Source organism: Scyliorhinus torazame, chromosome 7, assembly GCF_047496885.1.
Source record: "Scyliorhinus torazame isolate Kashiwa2021f chromosome 7, sScyTor2.1, whole genome shotgun sequence".
Classification (NCBI taxonomy): domain Eukaryota; kingdom Metazoa; phylum Chordata; class Chondrichthyes; order Carcharhiniformes; family Scyliorhinidae; genus Scyliorhinus; species Scyliorhinus torazame.
This window is the reverse complement of record NC_092713.1, coordinates 39,080,500-39,094,101: the sequence shown is the minus strand read 5'-3', so window position 1 is coordinate 39,094,101 and position 13,602 is coordinate 39,080,500. Positions and strand designations below refer to the sequence as shown.

At 47.0% G+C, this 13,602-nt stretch overlaps 1 protein-coding gene and 1 long non-coding RNA gene across 5 annotated transcripts in view; one reads left to right on the top strand and one right to left on the bottom strand.

Moving 5' to 3' along the window:
- The window catches only part of LOC140427270 (uncharacterized), a 77,713-nt gene extending 67,941 nt beyond the window's left edge, over positions 1-9,772 (bottom strand). The window contains exons 1-2 of the long non-coding RNA XR_011948421.1: positions 9,718-9,772; positions 3,493-3,566 (exon numbers count right to left, since the gene is read on the bottom strand). This is a non-coding gene — a long non-coding RNA (uncharacterized lncRNA). The remainder of the gene's footprint in view (positions 1-3,492; positions 3,567-9,717) is intronic.
- Positions 9,773-9,965: 193 nt separating this feature from the next.
- LOC140426151 (dihydropyrimidine dehydrogenase [NADP(+)]-like) overlaps positions 9,966-13,602 on the top strand; it is a 1,098,238-nt gene continuing 1,094,601 nt past the window's right edge. For all 4 annotated transcript variants that reach the window (XM_072510567.1, XM_072510568.1, XM_072510570.1 and 1 more), the window contains exon 1: positions 9,966-10,136. In XM_072510567.1, coding sequence (XP_072366668.1) covers positions 9,996-10,136 — 141 coding nt within the window. In that variant the 5' untranslated portion in view covers positions 9,966-9,995. The remainder of the gene's footprint in view (positions 10,137-13,602) is intronic.

Below are 13,602 nucleotides of genomic sequence, written 5' to 3'. Positions count from 1 at the left end.
CACAAGATGGCGTCGGGGTGGACAAAATGGCCGCCCCCATGCGTCGTACAGGTCGGGGGCGGTCCAAGATGGCGGGGCCCCTCCTCCCCTCGTGGTGATCGGGACCCAAAATGGCGGCGTCTGCGGGTCGCACATTGAGTGCTGGGGGGTCTGGGGGGCGCTAGGACCGCGCGGAGTTCCCGGGCCGCGGGCGCTAGGACCGCGCGGAGTTCCTTTGGTGCGAGCGCCAGGGCCGCGGGCGCTAGGACCGCGCGGAGCTCCCTCGCTGGGGACCGGCAGGTCAGTAGTGCGAGCGCTGGGACAGTGAGGAGGTCCCTCGCCGGGGACGGAGATCGGGGTCCAGGTAAGTTGTATTGCCGGCGGGTCAGGCGTGGGGCGCGGGACGGGGGTGAGGGACCAGGTCGGCGGCTCCGGCGGGTCAGGCGTGGGGCGCGGGACGGGGGCGAGGGCCCAGGTCGGCGGCGCTGGCGGGTCAGGCGTGGGATGCGGGACGGGGGCGAGGGCCCAGGTCGGCGGCTCCGGCGGGTCAGTCGTGGGGCGCGGGACGGGGGTGAGGGTGGTGTTCGGGATACGGAAAACCCCTTCCTCTCCGTGGAGAGTGTTGGCCGGCACCCAAATCGGGAGCGCCGGCGGCGGGTCATACATGGGCTGCGGGGAGGGGGGTTGGGGAGCGTAGGCGGCGTGCAGGGCTCCCAGTTCTCCCGGGGCCGCGGTGGTCGTGACCCAAAATGGCGGCGCCTGGGGGTCGCACATGGCGTGCTGGGGGGGTTGGGAGGCATAGACTGCCTGTAGGGCTCCCTGTTCTCCCGGGACGGCGGCGACCACGCGGGACCGGCACACAACCGCATAGTGGCCCTTTTTCCCGCAGCTTTTGCAGATGGCTGCGCGGGCCGGACAGCGTTGTCGGGGGTGCTTCGCCTGGCCGCAGAAATAACAGCGGGCGCCCCCGGTGCGACTCGGCGTTTGGACTGCACAAGCCTGTGGGGTGTCCGGGGGGGGGGTAGGGGGTTTGCCGCGGCGGGTACGTACGGGGCCCAATGGCCTGCCGCGCGGTCGGGGCCGTAGGCGCGGGTATTACGCGCGGCTACGTCCAGCGAGGCTGCCAGGGCCCGTGCCTCTGAGAGTCCTAGTGACTCTTTTTCTAGAAGTCTTTGGCGGATTTGGGAGGATTGTATACCTGCAACAAAAGCATCGCGCATTAACATGTCCGTGTGTTCGTTTGCGTTCACCGACGGGCAGCTGCAGGCTCGTCCCAAAATCAGCAGCGCGGCGTAGAACTCGTCCATCGATTCTCCGGGAGCTTGCCGTCTCGTCGCGAGCTGGTAGCGAGCGTAGATTTGGTTAACTGGGCGGACGTAGAGACTTCTCAGTGCTGCGAACGCCGTCTGGAAATCGCGGGTGTCTTCAATGAGGGTGAAAATCTCCGTGCTCACCCTCGAGTGCAGGACCTGCAGTTTTTGTTCATCTGAGACTCGGCCTGTGGTCGATGTGATGTAGGCCTCAAAGCAAGTCTGCCAGTGTTTGAAGGCTGCTGCTGCATTCACTGCGTGGGGGCTGATCCTCAGGCATTCTGGAATGATCCTGAGCTCCATAGTCCTTTTTAGGCACGCTTAATAAATTGTGGCGCACAAAGACTCCGTGAGACAAACAGAGTGAAGTCGATGAGGCTTTATTAAGCGTGTCTGTTCCCCAGCAGCCCGATAGTAAACTGGCATGCGGGGGAAGGCACCGGCTTCTTATACTTCGCCTTCAGGGCGGAGTATGAGGTCAACGGCCAACCAGGACCCGGGATCTGTCAGCCAATGACATTAGGGCTTCCAGTCCCACATGACCCCCAATACATACTACCACACGCTTACAGTCCAAAATAGGAGAAATAATAAATGGCAAAGAACAAAATGGCAGACCAATTCTGTCTTCACATAAAAAGCGAGTAACTTCCCAAGAATGCGAGGAAACCAAGGGTTTAGTGAGAAGGAAGATTTGAAGAAAATTGGTAAACAAAATAGTGCTGAAGAAATTAATGAGACTGAAAGCTGATACACCTCCAGAGCCTGATAATCTACATCCCAGGGTACTAAATAGTGGATGCATTGGTTGTCATCTTTCAAAGTTCTGTAGAGTTTAGAACAGTTCCAGCAGATTAGAGGATGCGAAATGTGACTCCACTATTTTCAAAAAAGAGGGCCTTGTTGAGACCACATCTGAAGTATTGTGTGCAGTTTTGGTCTCCTTACCGAAGAAAGGATGTACTTGTCATTGAAGATGTGCAGAGAATGTTCACCAGACTGATTCCTGGGATGGCAGGATTGTCATGGGAGAGGAGAGATTGAGTCGGCCAGGCCTGTATTCATTGGAGTTTAGAAGAATGAGTGGGGAACCTCATGAAACATGAAGTTCTGACAGGGCTGGACAGTCTGGATGCAGGCATGATGTTCCCTCTGGCTGGGGGTGGGGTGGGGGGATCACAGTCTCAGGATACGGGGTGGGCTATGCCTTCAGTCAATGAATATATTTAAGAAGGAAATAGGTTTCTAGACACTAAAGTTGTCCAGGGATATGGGGGAGAGCGGGAATATGGTGTTGAGTTGCACAATCTGCCTTGATGGCGGGTCTGGCTTCAAGGGCCAAATGGCCTACTCCTGCTCCTATTTTCAATGTATCATTCAGGCTGGCGGTAAGGCCACCTTGCTCCATTGGCTGATACAAGAATGAATCATCAGGGAACTCTTGATAGAGATGCTTTGCCTCCAATTGGATATATAAAGGGAACAAAATGACCATACCACTGAGCTGGACAAAGGAGAGAAAGCAATGGAGGAGAATGATGTGGTCAACTGTGTCAAGAAATCAGGGAGGATGAGGAAGGTTAATGCATCACGATCATCGCAGTAAGAATGACATTTTGGACTTTGATTAGACAACCTGTTTGCTATTGGAGGGCCACACACCTTATTGGGGCTGGGGTTCAAACAGGGCGACGCAGGGCAGAGTCTCTGAGAGGGGAAAACATGGCTAAGGACCTTGGGCCAGAGGGGTTGGAATTCACAACCACCTTTAAGGACATCCATTTCAAATTTATTTTCTCCTGTGAATTTAATTTAAGATTCTCTTTCTTAAATTAGAGACAGATGTGGTATGGTGCTGGGAAGATTGACAAAAGCTTGATGTAACCGATGCCTGAAGATTGGCTAATCAATGAACAGTGACTGTATGCTTTACCCCCACAAAATGTATTTTTCCAATCACCGATTCTCATTGTAAGAATAAACTTGCCTCTGTACCTGCTAGCGAACCTACTTTCATGCAGACCGATGCACTTTGTCAACGCTTATTACAATGTAATAACAATGATCACAGTTAGGAGATGTCCTTTGTGTTTCTGAAGCTGTGTTTCATCAAATATATCCTGACCCATCTGTAAATCATTCTTGTTATGCGGTAATCAATAGCTGCTAGCGAACATGCTCCATAACAATCTTCATCACAAACCTTAGAGAAGCGTACATGGTCTGGCAACAGCTATGAAGCGGAGATTTGCAGGATTATTCGTCTAGAGAGCGAATCTGTTAAAAACAATATCACAAGGAAGGTAAATATTCATATTCGATGTCCACAAACATTTTTTTTTAGTGTGAGCCCTTTGATATTTTTAACAAAGAAACCGGCCTTGATATACGCAGTACCTTAAATGCCAATTATAATGAATCATTACGACAACCAGATCTGGCTATGCTCAAGCTTTTTACATGTTGCAAGATACTGACAGTCTTAAGATTATTTAGAAAATCATTTGTATGCTTAAGATATCTGTTCAGTTTTACAGTCTTGGTGTGAGATGGGTGTATTAGAGCCCACTGTTAAAGGCTAATGGTTCCTTCATCTGTCGCTCTACGATCAATGACAGTGTAAAATTGAATCAAAAGCTGCATTGAAGTATCAGAAATATTCTGTTCATTACATTATTTGACACCCCATCCTCGAACTTTTCATTACTCATCATTTTTCAGATGATTTTAATGGGCTCAACTCCAGTAAGATGGTCCTTCCTCGTGAATATTACTGTATACGTTGACATGCATCGTTTCCACACTGATAATGATGCAAACAATTCTGTTGCATTGCAGAAGCACACATGGATCTTATGTAGATTCTGATGAGTTGATGGTCCATGAATGATAATATAATGAACATCTGACATTTCAGATATTGCACTGTTACTTGAGCATTTTGATATGGGGCGGGGGGGGGGGGGGGGCTGTGGGGGGGTTTGCCACTTGTTTCCATCAGTTTCACACTCAGATTTTGGTACAATCTGGACATAATTGGTGGATTTGGGTAAAACATCAAGAATATTAAACTTCATAGGTGAGCTACACACAAAATCTCTTCTCTTCAGCTTTTCCCCAATCTGTTGTGCTGGTTCAAGGTTCAATTCACTCAAACCACAAGACTCGGTTACAAAACAGGATTTGTCCCCAGCTTGAAATTGCAAACCTTTGCTCATTATTCTGCTTGGGAAGGCTCTTCAAATTAAACTGATTTTCTTAATAGAATAGAATGGTGGAATTATGTTAAAAAGTCTAATTTGGTAAGAAACTGACAAGTTTACAGCAATAAGATTATTAACTGGTTCAGTACAATGTTTAATTCAAAAGTCACTATGGTTACAATGGGAGATTTAGAACATGGAACACAGAATCCCTACAGGCAGTAGGAGTCCATTCGGCCCATTGAGCCTGCACCGACCCTCTGAAAGAGCACCCCACCTAAGCCCACTTCCCCGCCCTATCCCTGTAAGCCCACCCAACCTGCACTGATGGGCAAGCGACTCTCTGCAAGCTCTCCCCGCAGATCCTCATCCTACATCTTTTATAACCGTTATTACCGTATGTTCTAAAATTATTAATTATTATAGCATGTTCTATGTTTTCATGTATGGAATGATCTGCCAGGACTGTGAGCTCAACAATACTTTTCACTTTACCTCGGTACACGTGACAATAAATCAAATCAAATCAATTCAGCACGGCTAATCCACCTAACCAGCAAGCTTGCAAATAATTCCCCCGATACCTTGATACAGATTATTGATAAATACTGTCTTATGATCACAGTCTATGTTACTACTGGTCGGGAAGGTCCGGGTTGGCACTGCCTGGCATGGGTACTGCCAGGGTTCCAGGATGGCAGTGCCAAGTTGCCCAGGTGCCAAGGATCGGACACAGGGATGCCTTGTCCTTAAGAGAGGCTCAAGGACCCTGTGAGTGGTACGTTGGGTGCAGTGGGGGGATCCAAAGCCACAGTGGGGTGTTTGAGGGGGGTCAAAAGATCAGAGCCACATTTAAAAATGGCCCCCCAATCCACGAATACTGAGCTGAGCTTGACAGTACAGGAAATGATGTAAGTGCGGCCTCAGCGGTGCGTTCCCTGCTGAGGCCTAAAAAGCCGCCAAACTGCTGTTAAAAATCAGTACCTTTCTTGCCCTGTAAGCACCGAGAAACACCCCGCTAAACCCACCCAAAATGGGACTCTGTTTCTGTCCCATGAAATCGCGTCCATTCCCTCTCTCGCTGCAAAGCTCCTTCTGGCTGAACTGAGAGAGTTGTTCTCTCTCTAGCTTCCCAGTTCCCTCTGCTATTAATTCAGCTTAAACTAAACTCAAAAAAATCTTCCTACTCTAAAGGTTGCTAAGCAACAGCTCATTCTTTCTTAAATGCTCTTATTTACTTTTCACACTGTAAACTCTCACAGCACAATCGAGACAGTTTGAACAGAAACCAAAAATCCCTATACATGCAAACACCTTTGTTTACCAAGAAGCTAACTATAGGTTTACCCTTCCTTACATAGGAACACTAATTAAACTCGCTTAAATTTATGCCTTGTTTCTAAAATATAACAATACAAGCACAGATCACTTAAAACTACCTCTGGTTCCTGACAAATGTGAAGATCAACATCCCTGATATAAATCCATGGAGGATCATACTAGTAACATGGCAGAACTAATCTAATCCCTTATCCAACCCCAAATAACACTAGTATTCTCATAGACTCAATTTTTTCAAATAGCCTATTCTCTGGTCTTCTGTAGTTCTTTTTCAAAAGACTTTTGAAAATTTAGGTACAAAATACCTGGGTTAGATACACTCACCAGCCCATCAACTCCATCAAAATATCAAACCAGGTTAGTGGGGCATGACCATCTTTTCCAAAAGTAATTTGAGAAGTTCTAACAAAATATTTGGTTGTCATGCAAAGTAACTCTAATGATTCCTTCAAGCAATTTGCCTCCATCCAAAGTCAAACAAAGAGGCTTGCAATTTTCTGGACGCCACGGCAGCAGAGTGGTTAGTACTGCTGCCTCACAGCTCCAGGGTCCCAGGTTCAATTCCGGCCTCGGGTTACTGTCTGTTTGGAGTTTGCACTTTCTCCCCGTGTCTGCGTGGGTTTCCTTCAGATGCTCTGGTTTCCTCCCACTGTCCAAAGAAGTGCCAGTTAGGTGGATTGGCCATGCTAAATTGCTCTTAGTGTCCAAAAGGTTAGGTGGGGTTACTGGGTCGCGGGGATATGGTGGAGGTGTAGGTTTAAGTGAGGTGCTCTTTCCAAGGGCCGGTGCAGACTCGAGGGGCTGAATGGCCTTCTTGTGCACCACAAATTCTATGATTCTATGATCTATTTCCGTGGGAACAGCTCCAGGTCCCAAACAACAGCAAGCTGTTAAAATTTGATTTGATTTAGATTTATTGTCACGTGAACTGAGGTACAGTGAAAAATATTGTTCTGCGTTCAGTCCAGACAGATCATTCCACACATGAAAAAACATAGAACATACGATAAATACACAATGTAAATACATAGTCATAGACGTTGGGTGAAGAAATATTGCAAGGGGTTTGCTAAGTACAACTTGAGCATCTTGGGTGAATGCAGACGTGATATTTAACTGCTGTACAATCCAGTCGAAGTGAATGGGATCATCACTGAATGCTGCATACTTCACAATTTAGAAATATGAAGAAGAGTGGAAATATGACGGTCTGAGGAGGAGCAGAAGACTGCAATGCCTAGAAAGAGGAGGTGGTTGAACTAGAAGGGGCAGATGTGCAATAGATCGCATTAATAACTATTATTGCCAGTCAGTCACATCTCCTGCCAGTCCTATACAAACGATGGAACACTATATACAGTGTGAACCAGGTGCACCTATTGCATTGAAAACACTCAGCAGGTCAGACAGCAAGGTAAGATAAGGCTAATATTTCTGCTCTATGATCCCTTATCAGACCAGGAAACTAACCTTAGCTTCTTGCTGCTTGACCTGCTGAATATTTCCAGAGTTTTCCACTTTCATTTTAGATTTCTAGCAACTGTAGTATTTTATTTTTTGTTTTGTCTCTCATCAACTTGCATTGCCCTTATATGCGGCACCAGGGCTTGTAATTTTCCAGTGACTTTATTCAACAATTAGTAAATTTTAAAAAGCACCGGGCTTTCTATTATATTACGTTTTCCAAATTCTAAGTCCATGCTTCATATTGGTGACTTGACATGAAATTCTTGCCATGGTCATAAACTTATGAACGTTTGGAGCAACTTTTGCTGGCAGGTTTTTGTTAATTACTGCATTCGTATTGTGATTGTAGTATCCTTGAAATCTCATCTGCCTGCCAGACTGTCCACTTCCACACTGTGCTAGTATTTGTTGTGACTTAATTTTCACTGTAAAAGTATATATTTTTGGCTTTACTTTCATGTTTTAGGGATCCAGGCCTTTTTAAAAAATCTGTGGGCAGAGTTTTTCAATCTCTAGATGTCATATTAATTTTATAATATTCTTTATTAGTGTCACAAGTAGGCTTGTGTTAACACTGCAATAAAGTTACTGTGAAAAGCCCCTCGTCACCACATACCGGCGCCTGTTCGTGTACACTGATTGAGAATTCAGAATGTCCAATTCACCTAACAAGCACATCTTTCGGGTCTTGTGGGAGGAAACTGGAATACCCGGAGGAACCCCACACAGACATGGGGAGAACATGCAGACTCCACACAGACAGTGACCCAAGCCGGGAATCAAACCTGGGCCCCTGGTGCTGTGAAGCAACAGTGCTAACCACTGTATTACTGCGTCGCCCATTTATGGGCAGCACAATAGCACAAGTGATTAGCACTGTGGCTTCACAGCAGCAGGGTCCCAGGTTCGATTCCCTGCTGGGTCACTGTCTGTGCGGAGTCTGCACGTTCTCCCCGTGTCTGCGTGGGTTTCCTCCGGGTGCTCCGGTTTCCTCCCACAGTCCAAAGACATGCAGGTTAGGTATATTGGCCATGATAAATTGCCCTCAGTGACCAAAAAAGGTTAGGAGGGGTTATTGGGTTACGGGGATAGGGTGGAAGTGACGTTTTAAGTGGGTCGGTGCAGACTCGATGGGCCCAATGGCCTCCTTCTGCACTGTATGTTCTATGTTATCTATGTCTATGTTATTACAACTGGGAGCAGTGGCATAGTGGTACTATCACTGGACTAGCAATCTTGAGGCCCAGGGTAATGGTCTGGGAACCTTGGATCCCACCATGGCAGATAAAAGTCTAGCAATGTCGACTGTCGTAAGAACCCATCTGGTTCACTAATATCCCTTTAGGGAAGGAAATCTGCCATCCTTACCTGGTCTGGCCTACATGTGACTTCATGATTTGCTCTTAAAATGACCTCTGAAGTGCACTCAGTTCAGGGGCAACTAGGCAATGGACAATAAATAGGAAAAAAAGGGATAGAGGGAGTGCATTCATTAAATCCAAGGATACATTTCATGGGGCAGCACAGTGGTTAGCATTGCTGCCTCATAGCGTTAGGGACCCAGGTTCAATTCTGATCTTGGATGATTGTCTGTGTGGAGTTTACACTTCCTCGCCGTGTCGGTGTGGGTTTCCTCCAGGTGCTCAGGTTTCCTCCCACAGTCCAAAGAAGGAAGTCTTACAAAACCAGGTTCAAGTCCAACAGGTTTGTTTGGAATCACTAGTTTTCGGAGCAGAAAACTGCACCCACCCCAGTCCAATGCCGGCATCGCCACATCATGGAGTCCAAAGATGTGCAAGTTAGGTGGATTGGCCACACTAAATTGCCCCTTAGTGTTCAAAGATGTGCAAGCTAGGTGGGGTCGCGGGTGAGTGGGCTGAGATAGGGTGCTCTTTCAGAGAGGTGAGCAGATTCGATGGGCTGAATGGTCTCCTTCTCCACCGGAATTCTATGGTACATTCACTCAAAGTGGAAGGATGTTAAGTACATGTTGACCAATTAAAGAATGCTTGCAACAAATAAAGGGAGCATGCCAGTGACTATAAGCCAGATCGAATAATAATCTTTATTAGTGTCACAAGTAGGCTTACATTAACACTGCAATGAAGTTACTGTGAAAATCCCCAAGTCCCACACTGCGGCGCCTGTTTGGGTACACGGAGGGAAGCGATTAGAGAGAATTCAGAATGCCCAATTCACCTAACAAGCACGCCTTTCGGGACTTGTGGGAGGAAACCGGAGCACCCGGAGGAAACCCACGCAGATACGGGGAGAACGTGCAGACTCCGCACAGACAGTGACCCAAGCCGGGAATTGAACCCGGGTCCCCTGCGCTGTGAAGCAACAGTGCTAACCCCTGTGCTGCGATACTTTGGGAATGTATCTGTCGACATGTTGTGTAATCACAATGCACTCACCGATGTCTTTAACGTCAACAACGAAACAAAATCAATCTAAATAAAAGCTTTCAGTGACTACTTGACATGTTAAACCTGATGCTGTTATTTGTGCCAACCTGGCTCATACGTCACATGTCCATGGCCTAACTGTGATAAACAAATGCAATCTGCACTTGTTTGTTGTGTGCTTTAAAAAAAAATAGAGTGCGACCTTTCCCTTTGCCCCTTACCGAACAAGGCTTATCTGCTGCGCATTGGAGCGCTGGCTGCCGCGTTGTCGGCAGAGCGCCTCATTGATGCGGATCAGTTCCAATTATAGGATCACGCATGCGCCATTAACGGCTCTCGCCTGCAAGAAGTTGTTTCGTGGTTCAACTTCACTTCGCGAGGACACCACGATGTCTCGAATGCTGAGCATTGATTTGCCAGATATTGAGGTAAGGGTGCTCGATAACTCATCAAGCGCTTCTGCTGCAGATTCGATTGACTGCAGTGTTTTTGGGCGTCGTTTACAATGGAGCAATGTCCCACTCTGTTCCCGGAAGTTTGGAAGGAACTAACCAGGCGGATGTTTTGGGACCGACTCACTAATTCAGAAGTGGCCTAGTGACTTGTTGTGTCCCAAGTCCCCTTTGTGGCGAGGTTCGCGGGGGGGGGTATTGACCCCTTTGATCACATTTTGATTTGACGTTTTAAGTCTCGTTTGTGATTTGTTTCTGTTTGTGAGAAACACCGCTCACCTGTTAATTTACACTTAGTCAAATTCTGAAGAAGTATTTATTATCGATCTTGCAAGAGCGGGTGCCGCCAGTAAGCAATAGCAGACACACAGAATTCACACAGCATCACTTTGTTATATACAATCCATGAAATACAATCCGTGAGAAACACATCCCGCAAACTATAGAAAGGGCAGTTCCCTTATCAGTGATCCCTTATTTGGCCTCCCCCTTGCATAGGGTTTCTGTCCGCTCCTGGTATATCCTTGGACCGTCAGTTAAAGATAAGAATGAGGCCCCCTGCTTGGACCTGCTATCTCCCCCTTGCTTAGCAATTTCTGTTATTGTACATCTTGTCCTTCCCCGAAGGTCATCCTGGTACATAGTTACAATAATTCGCTCACTATAGCTTACTCAGAACTTGACATGTTAATTTTCCCATCATGCTTCATTGTTGACATCTTAATTGTGAACCAGAGTTTATACATGTAAAAACAACACAAAATGTTCATTTCTCACATGTTGAAGGCAGTTTCCCTTTAACGGACTGTCCCTTTAATTTGCCCCTCAGTTTATTTGATTTAGTTTAGCTGGTTATTTGTGTTTATCAGAATAATTGGCGAGGGCTTGGGGATCAGTAGGCAGCAGCAATTCTAATAAATATCTAAGATTTTATTTACCACCAGTAATGTTTGACCCAAGGTGTGGTCCCAACATGTGTGATTAATTGGTAATGACCAGAACATTTGAAAGTGAGTGTTCATCTCTTTGGATTGGATTGCCTTTGAGAATCCGCTGCGTTCCACATCGGGCTGTGGAACAATGTTTGATATTAATCAGTCAGAGAGCTAGAAATTCCCTTCTTTGGCACCATTTGTAGCAAGCCGTGTGGCCCACAGCGTGCTGTCAGGATAAGGGTGTAAGCAGATGCATCCCCTGCATGTGCTGGGTGAGTCTGATGTGGCACTATCTAGATAGAGCTCAACCAGCTGATGTGATGTTAGGATCCCAAACTTGGGTCGTGGATGTTCTGGCATTGCTTGCGTTACTTGCTTGCGCACACATGAGTGCGGCCTCAACCGGGACCTGGGATTCATGTCGCATTACATTCATCCCCCACCATCTGGCCTGCGAAATCCTACCAACTGTCCTGGCTTGATACAATTCACACCTCTTTAACCTGGGGTTACCCCATCTCTGGATCTGTAAGGATTTAATCACCTGCTAATGGTCGCATTCCTAGCATTGTTTGGCATCTTTGAATTTGTCTATATATGTGTTTCTGGAACAGACCTCTTCATTCACCTGAGGAAGGAGCAGCGCTCCGAAAGCTAGTGACATTGAAACAAACCTGTTGGACTTTAACCTGGTGTTGTAAGACTTCGTACTGTGCTCACCCCAGTCCAACGCCGGCATCTCCACATCATTACTCAACAACAAAATGAGTGTGAAGTTGGCAGCCTGGCACTACAGCCATGTTATTTAAAGGGCTGAGCATCCTGATTACAGGTATGCTAAATGTTAGGAACTCATTTTAATAACGTGCCTGGGAGGATTCTGGTGTGCTTTAAGAGGTGTTTTGGTTAGCCCTTGGGTGTGCCAAAGCGTGGCAACACAGGGAGTGTTGCTGCATATTTACAAGAGTAACCAGAGGAACAGGCGAAACCGGTGTAGGAGCAGCAGTGACAGTGACTGTGGGTCTGCAGGATGACAGGAATCTGGATTTGATTTATTATTGTCACATGTATTAGTGTACAGTGAAAAGTATTGTTTCTTGCATGCTGTACAAACAATGCATACTGTACATAGGGAAGGAAGGAGAGACTGCAGAATATAATGTTACAGTTATAGCAAGGTGTAGCGAAAAGATCAACTTAATACGAGGTAGGTCCATTCAAAAGGCTGATGGCAGCAGGGAAGAAGCTGTTCTTGAGTCGGTTGGTACGTGACCTCAAACTTTGGTATCTTTTTCCTGATGGAAGAAGGTGGAAGAGAGTATGTCCGGGGTGAGTGGGGTCCTTAATTATGCTGGTTGCCTTTCCAAGGCAGCGGGAATTGTAGACAGAGTCAATGGATGGGAGGCTGGTTTGTGTGATGGATTGGGCTACATTCACGGTCTTTTGTAATTTCCTGCCGTCTTGGGCAGAGCAGGATCCATACCAAGGTATGATACAACCAGAAAGAATGCTTTCTATGGTGCATCTATAGAAGTTGGTGAGAGTCATAGGTGACATCCCAAATTTCCTTAGTCCTCTGAGAAAGTAGAGTCGTTGATGGGCTTTCTTAACTATAGTGTCGGCATGGGGGCACCAGGACAGGTTGTTGGTGATCTGGACACCTAAAAACTTGAAGCTCTCAACCCTTTCTCCTTCGTTCCCATTGATGTAGACAGGGGCATGTTCTCCACTACGCTTCCTGAAGTGGATGACAATCTCCTTCATTTTGTTGACATGGAGGGAGAGATCATTGTCATCGCATCAGTTCACCAGATTCTCTATCTCACTCCTGTACTCTGTCTCGTCATTGTTTGAAATCCGACTCACTGCTGTGGTGTCATCAGCAAATTTGAAAATCGAGTTGGAGGGGAATTTGGCCACACAGTCATAGGTGTATTAGGAGTATAGGAGTACAAGGAGCAAGGGCCATGAAGTGTACAAGCTTTGTGCGATGCCCTGTGCCATATTGGAGCTAGACTCCTTCATGCTTCTTGACTCCTGTGACTAGGCAGGTGGCAGGTTGGTGTGAGGGAAGCAAGGTGTCTTCAGCTTGCGCATCATGTCAGAAAGGAGTAGGAGGGTGTTCTGGGAGTTGAGAAGTGGCATAAGGCAAGAAGAACGTTCTCTGCAACATCAGATGCCACTGGTCCTGTCGAGGCTGGCCCTATCTCCTCTGCTCCCTTCCACTATGTGCTGCCTTGTCCTGCAAGAGAGAATGCTGAATCTCGGTGGTTGTATTGCATCGTGTTTGGGTGATGTGCTTGCCATAGCTCAATGGCTGTAAGTAGATGGAGGTAGTGGGAGGTGGGTGTGAGACTAGAAGTACTGGAAATCTTATGAGGGTGAGGACTGTTAGGCCTGATTCCCGAGCGTCAGGGAGTGCTGCTGGGGTGAGCGATCAGGTGATCCAGTGCTTCGAACATTGGCATTGTGGCAGGTAGGAGATGTCACTGATGTTCACCACTTGC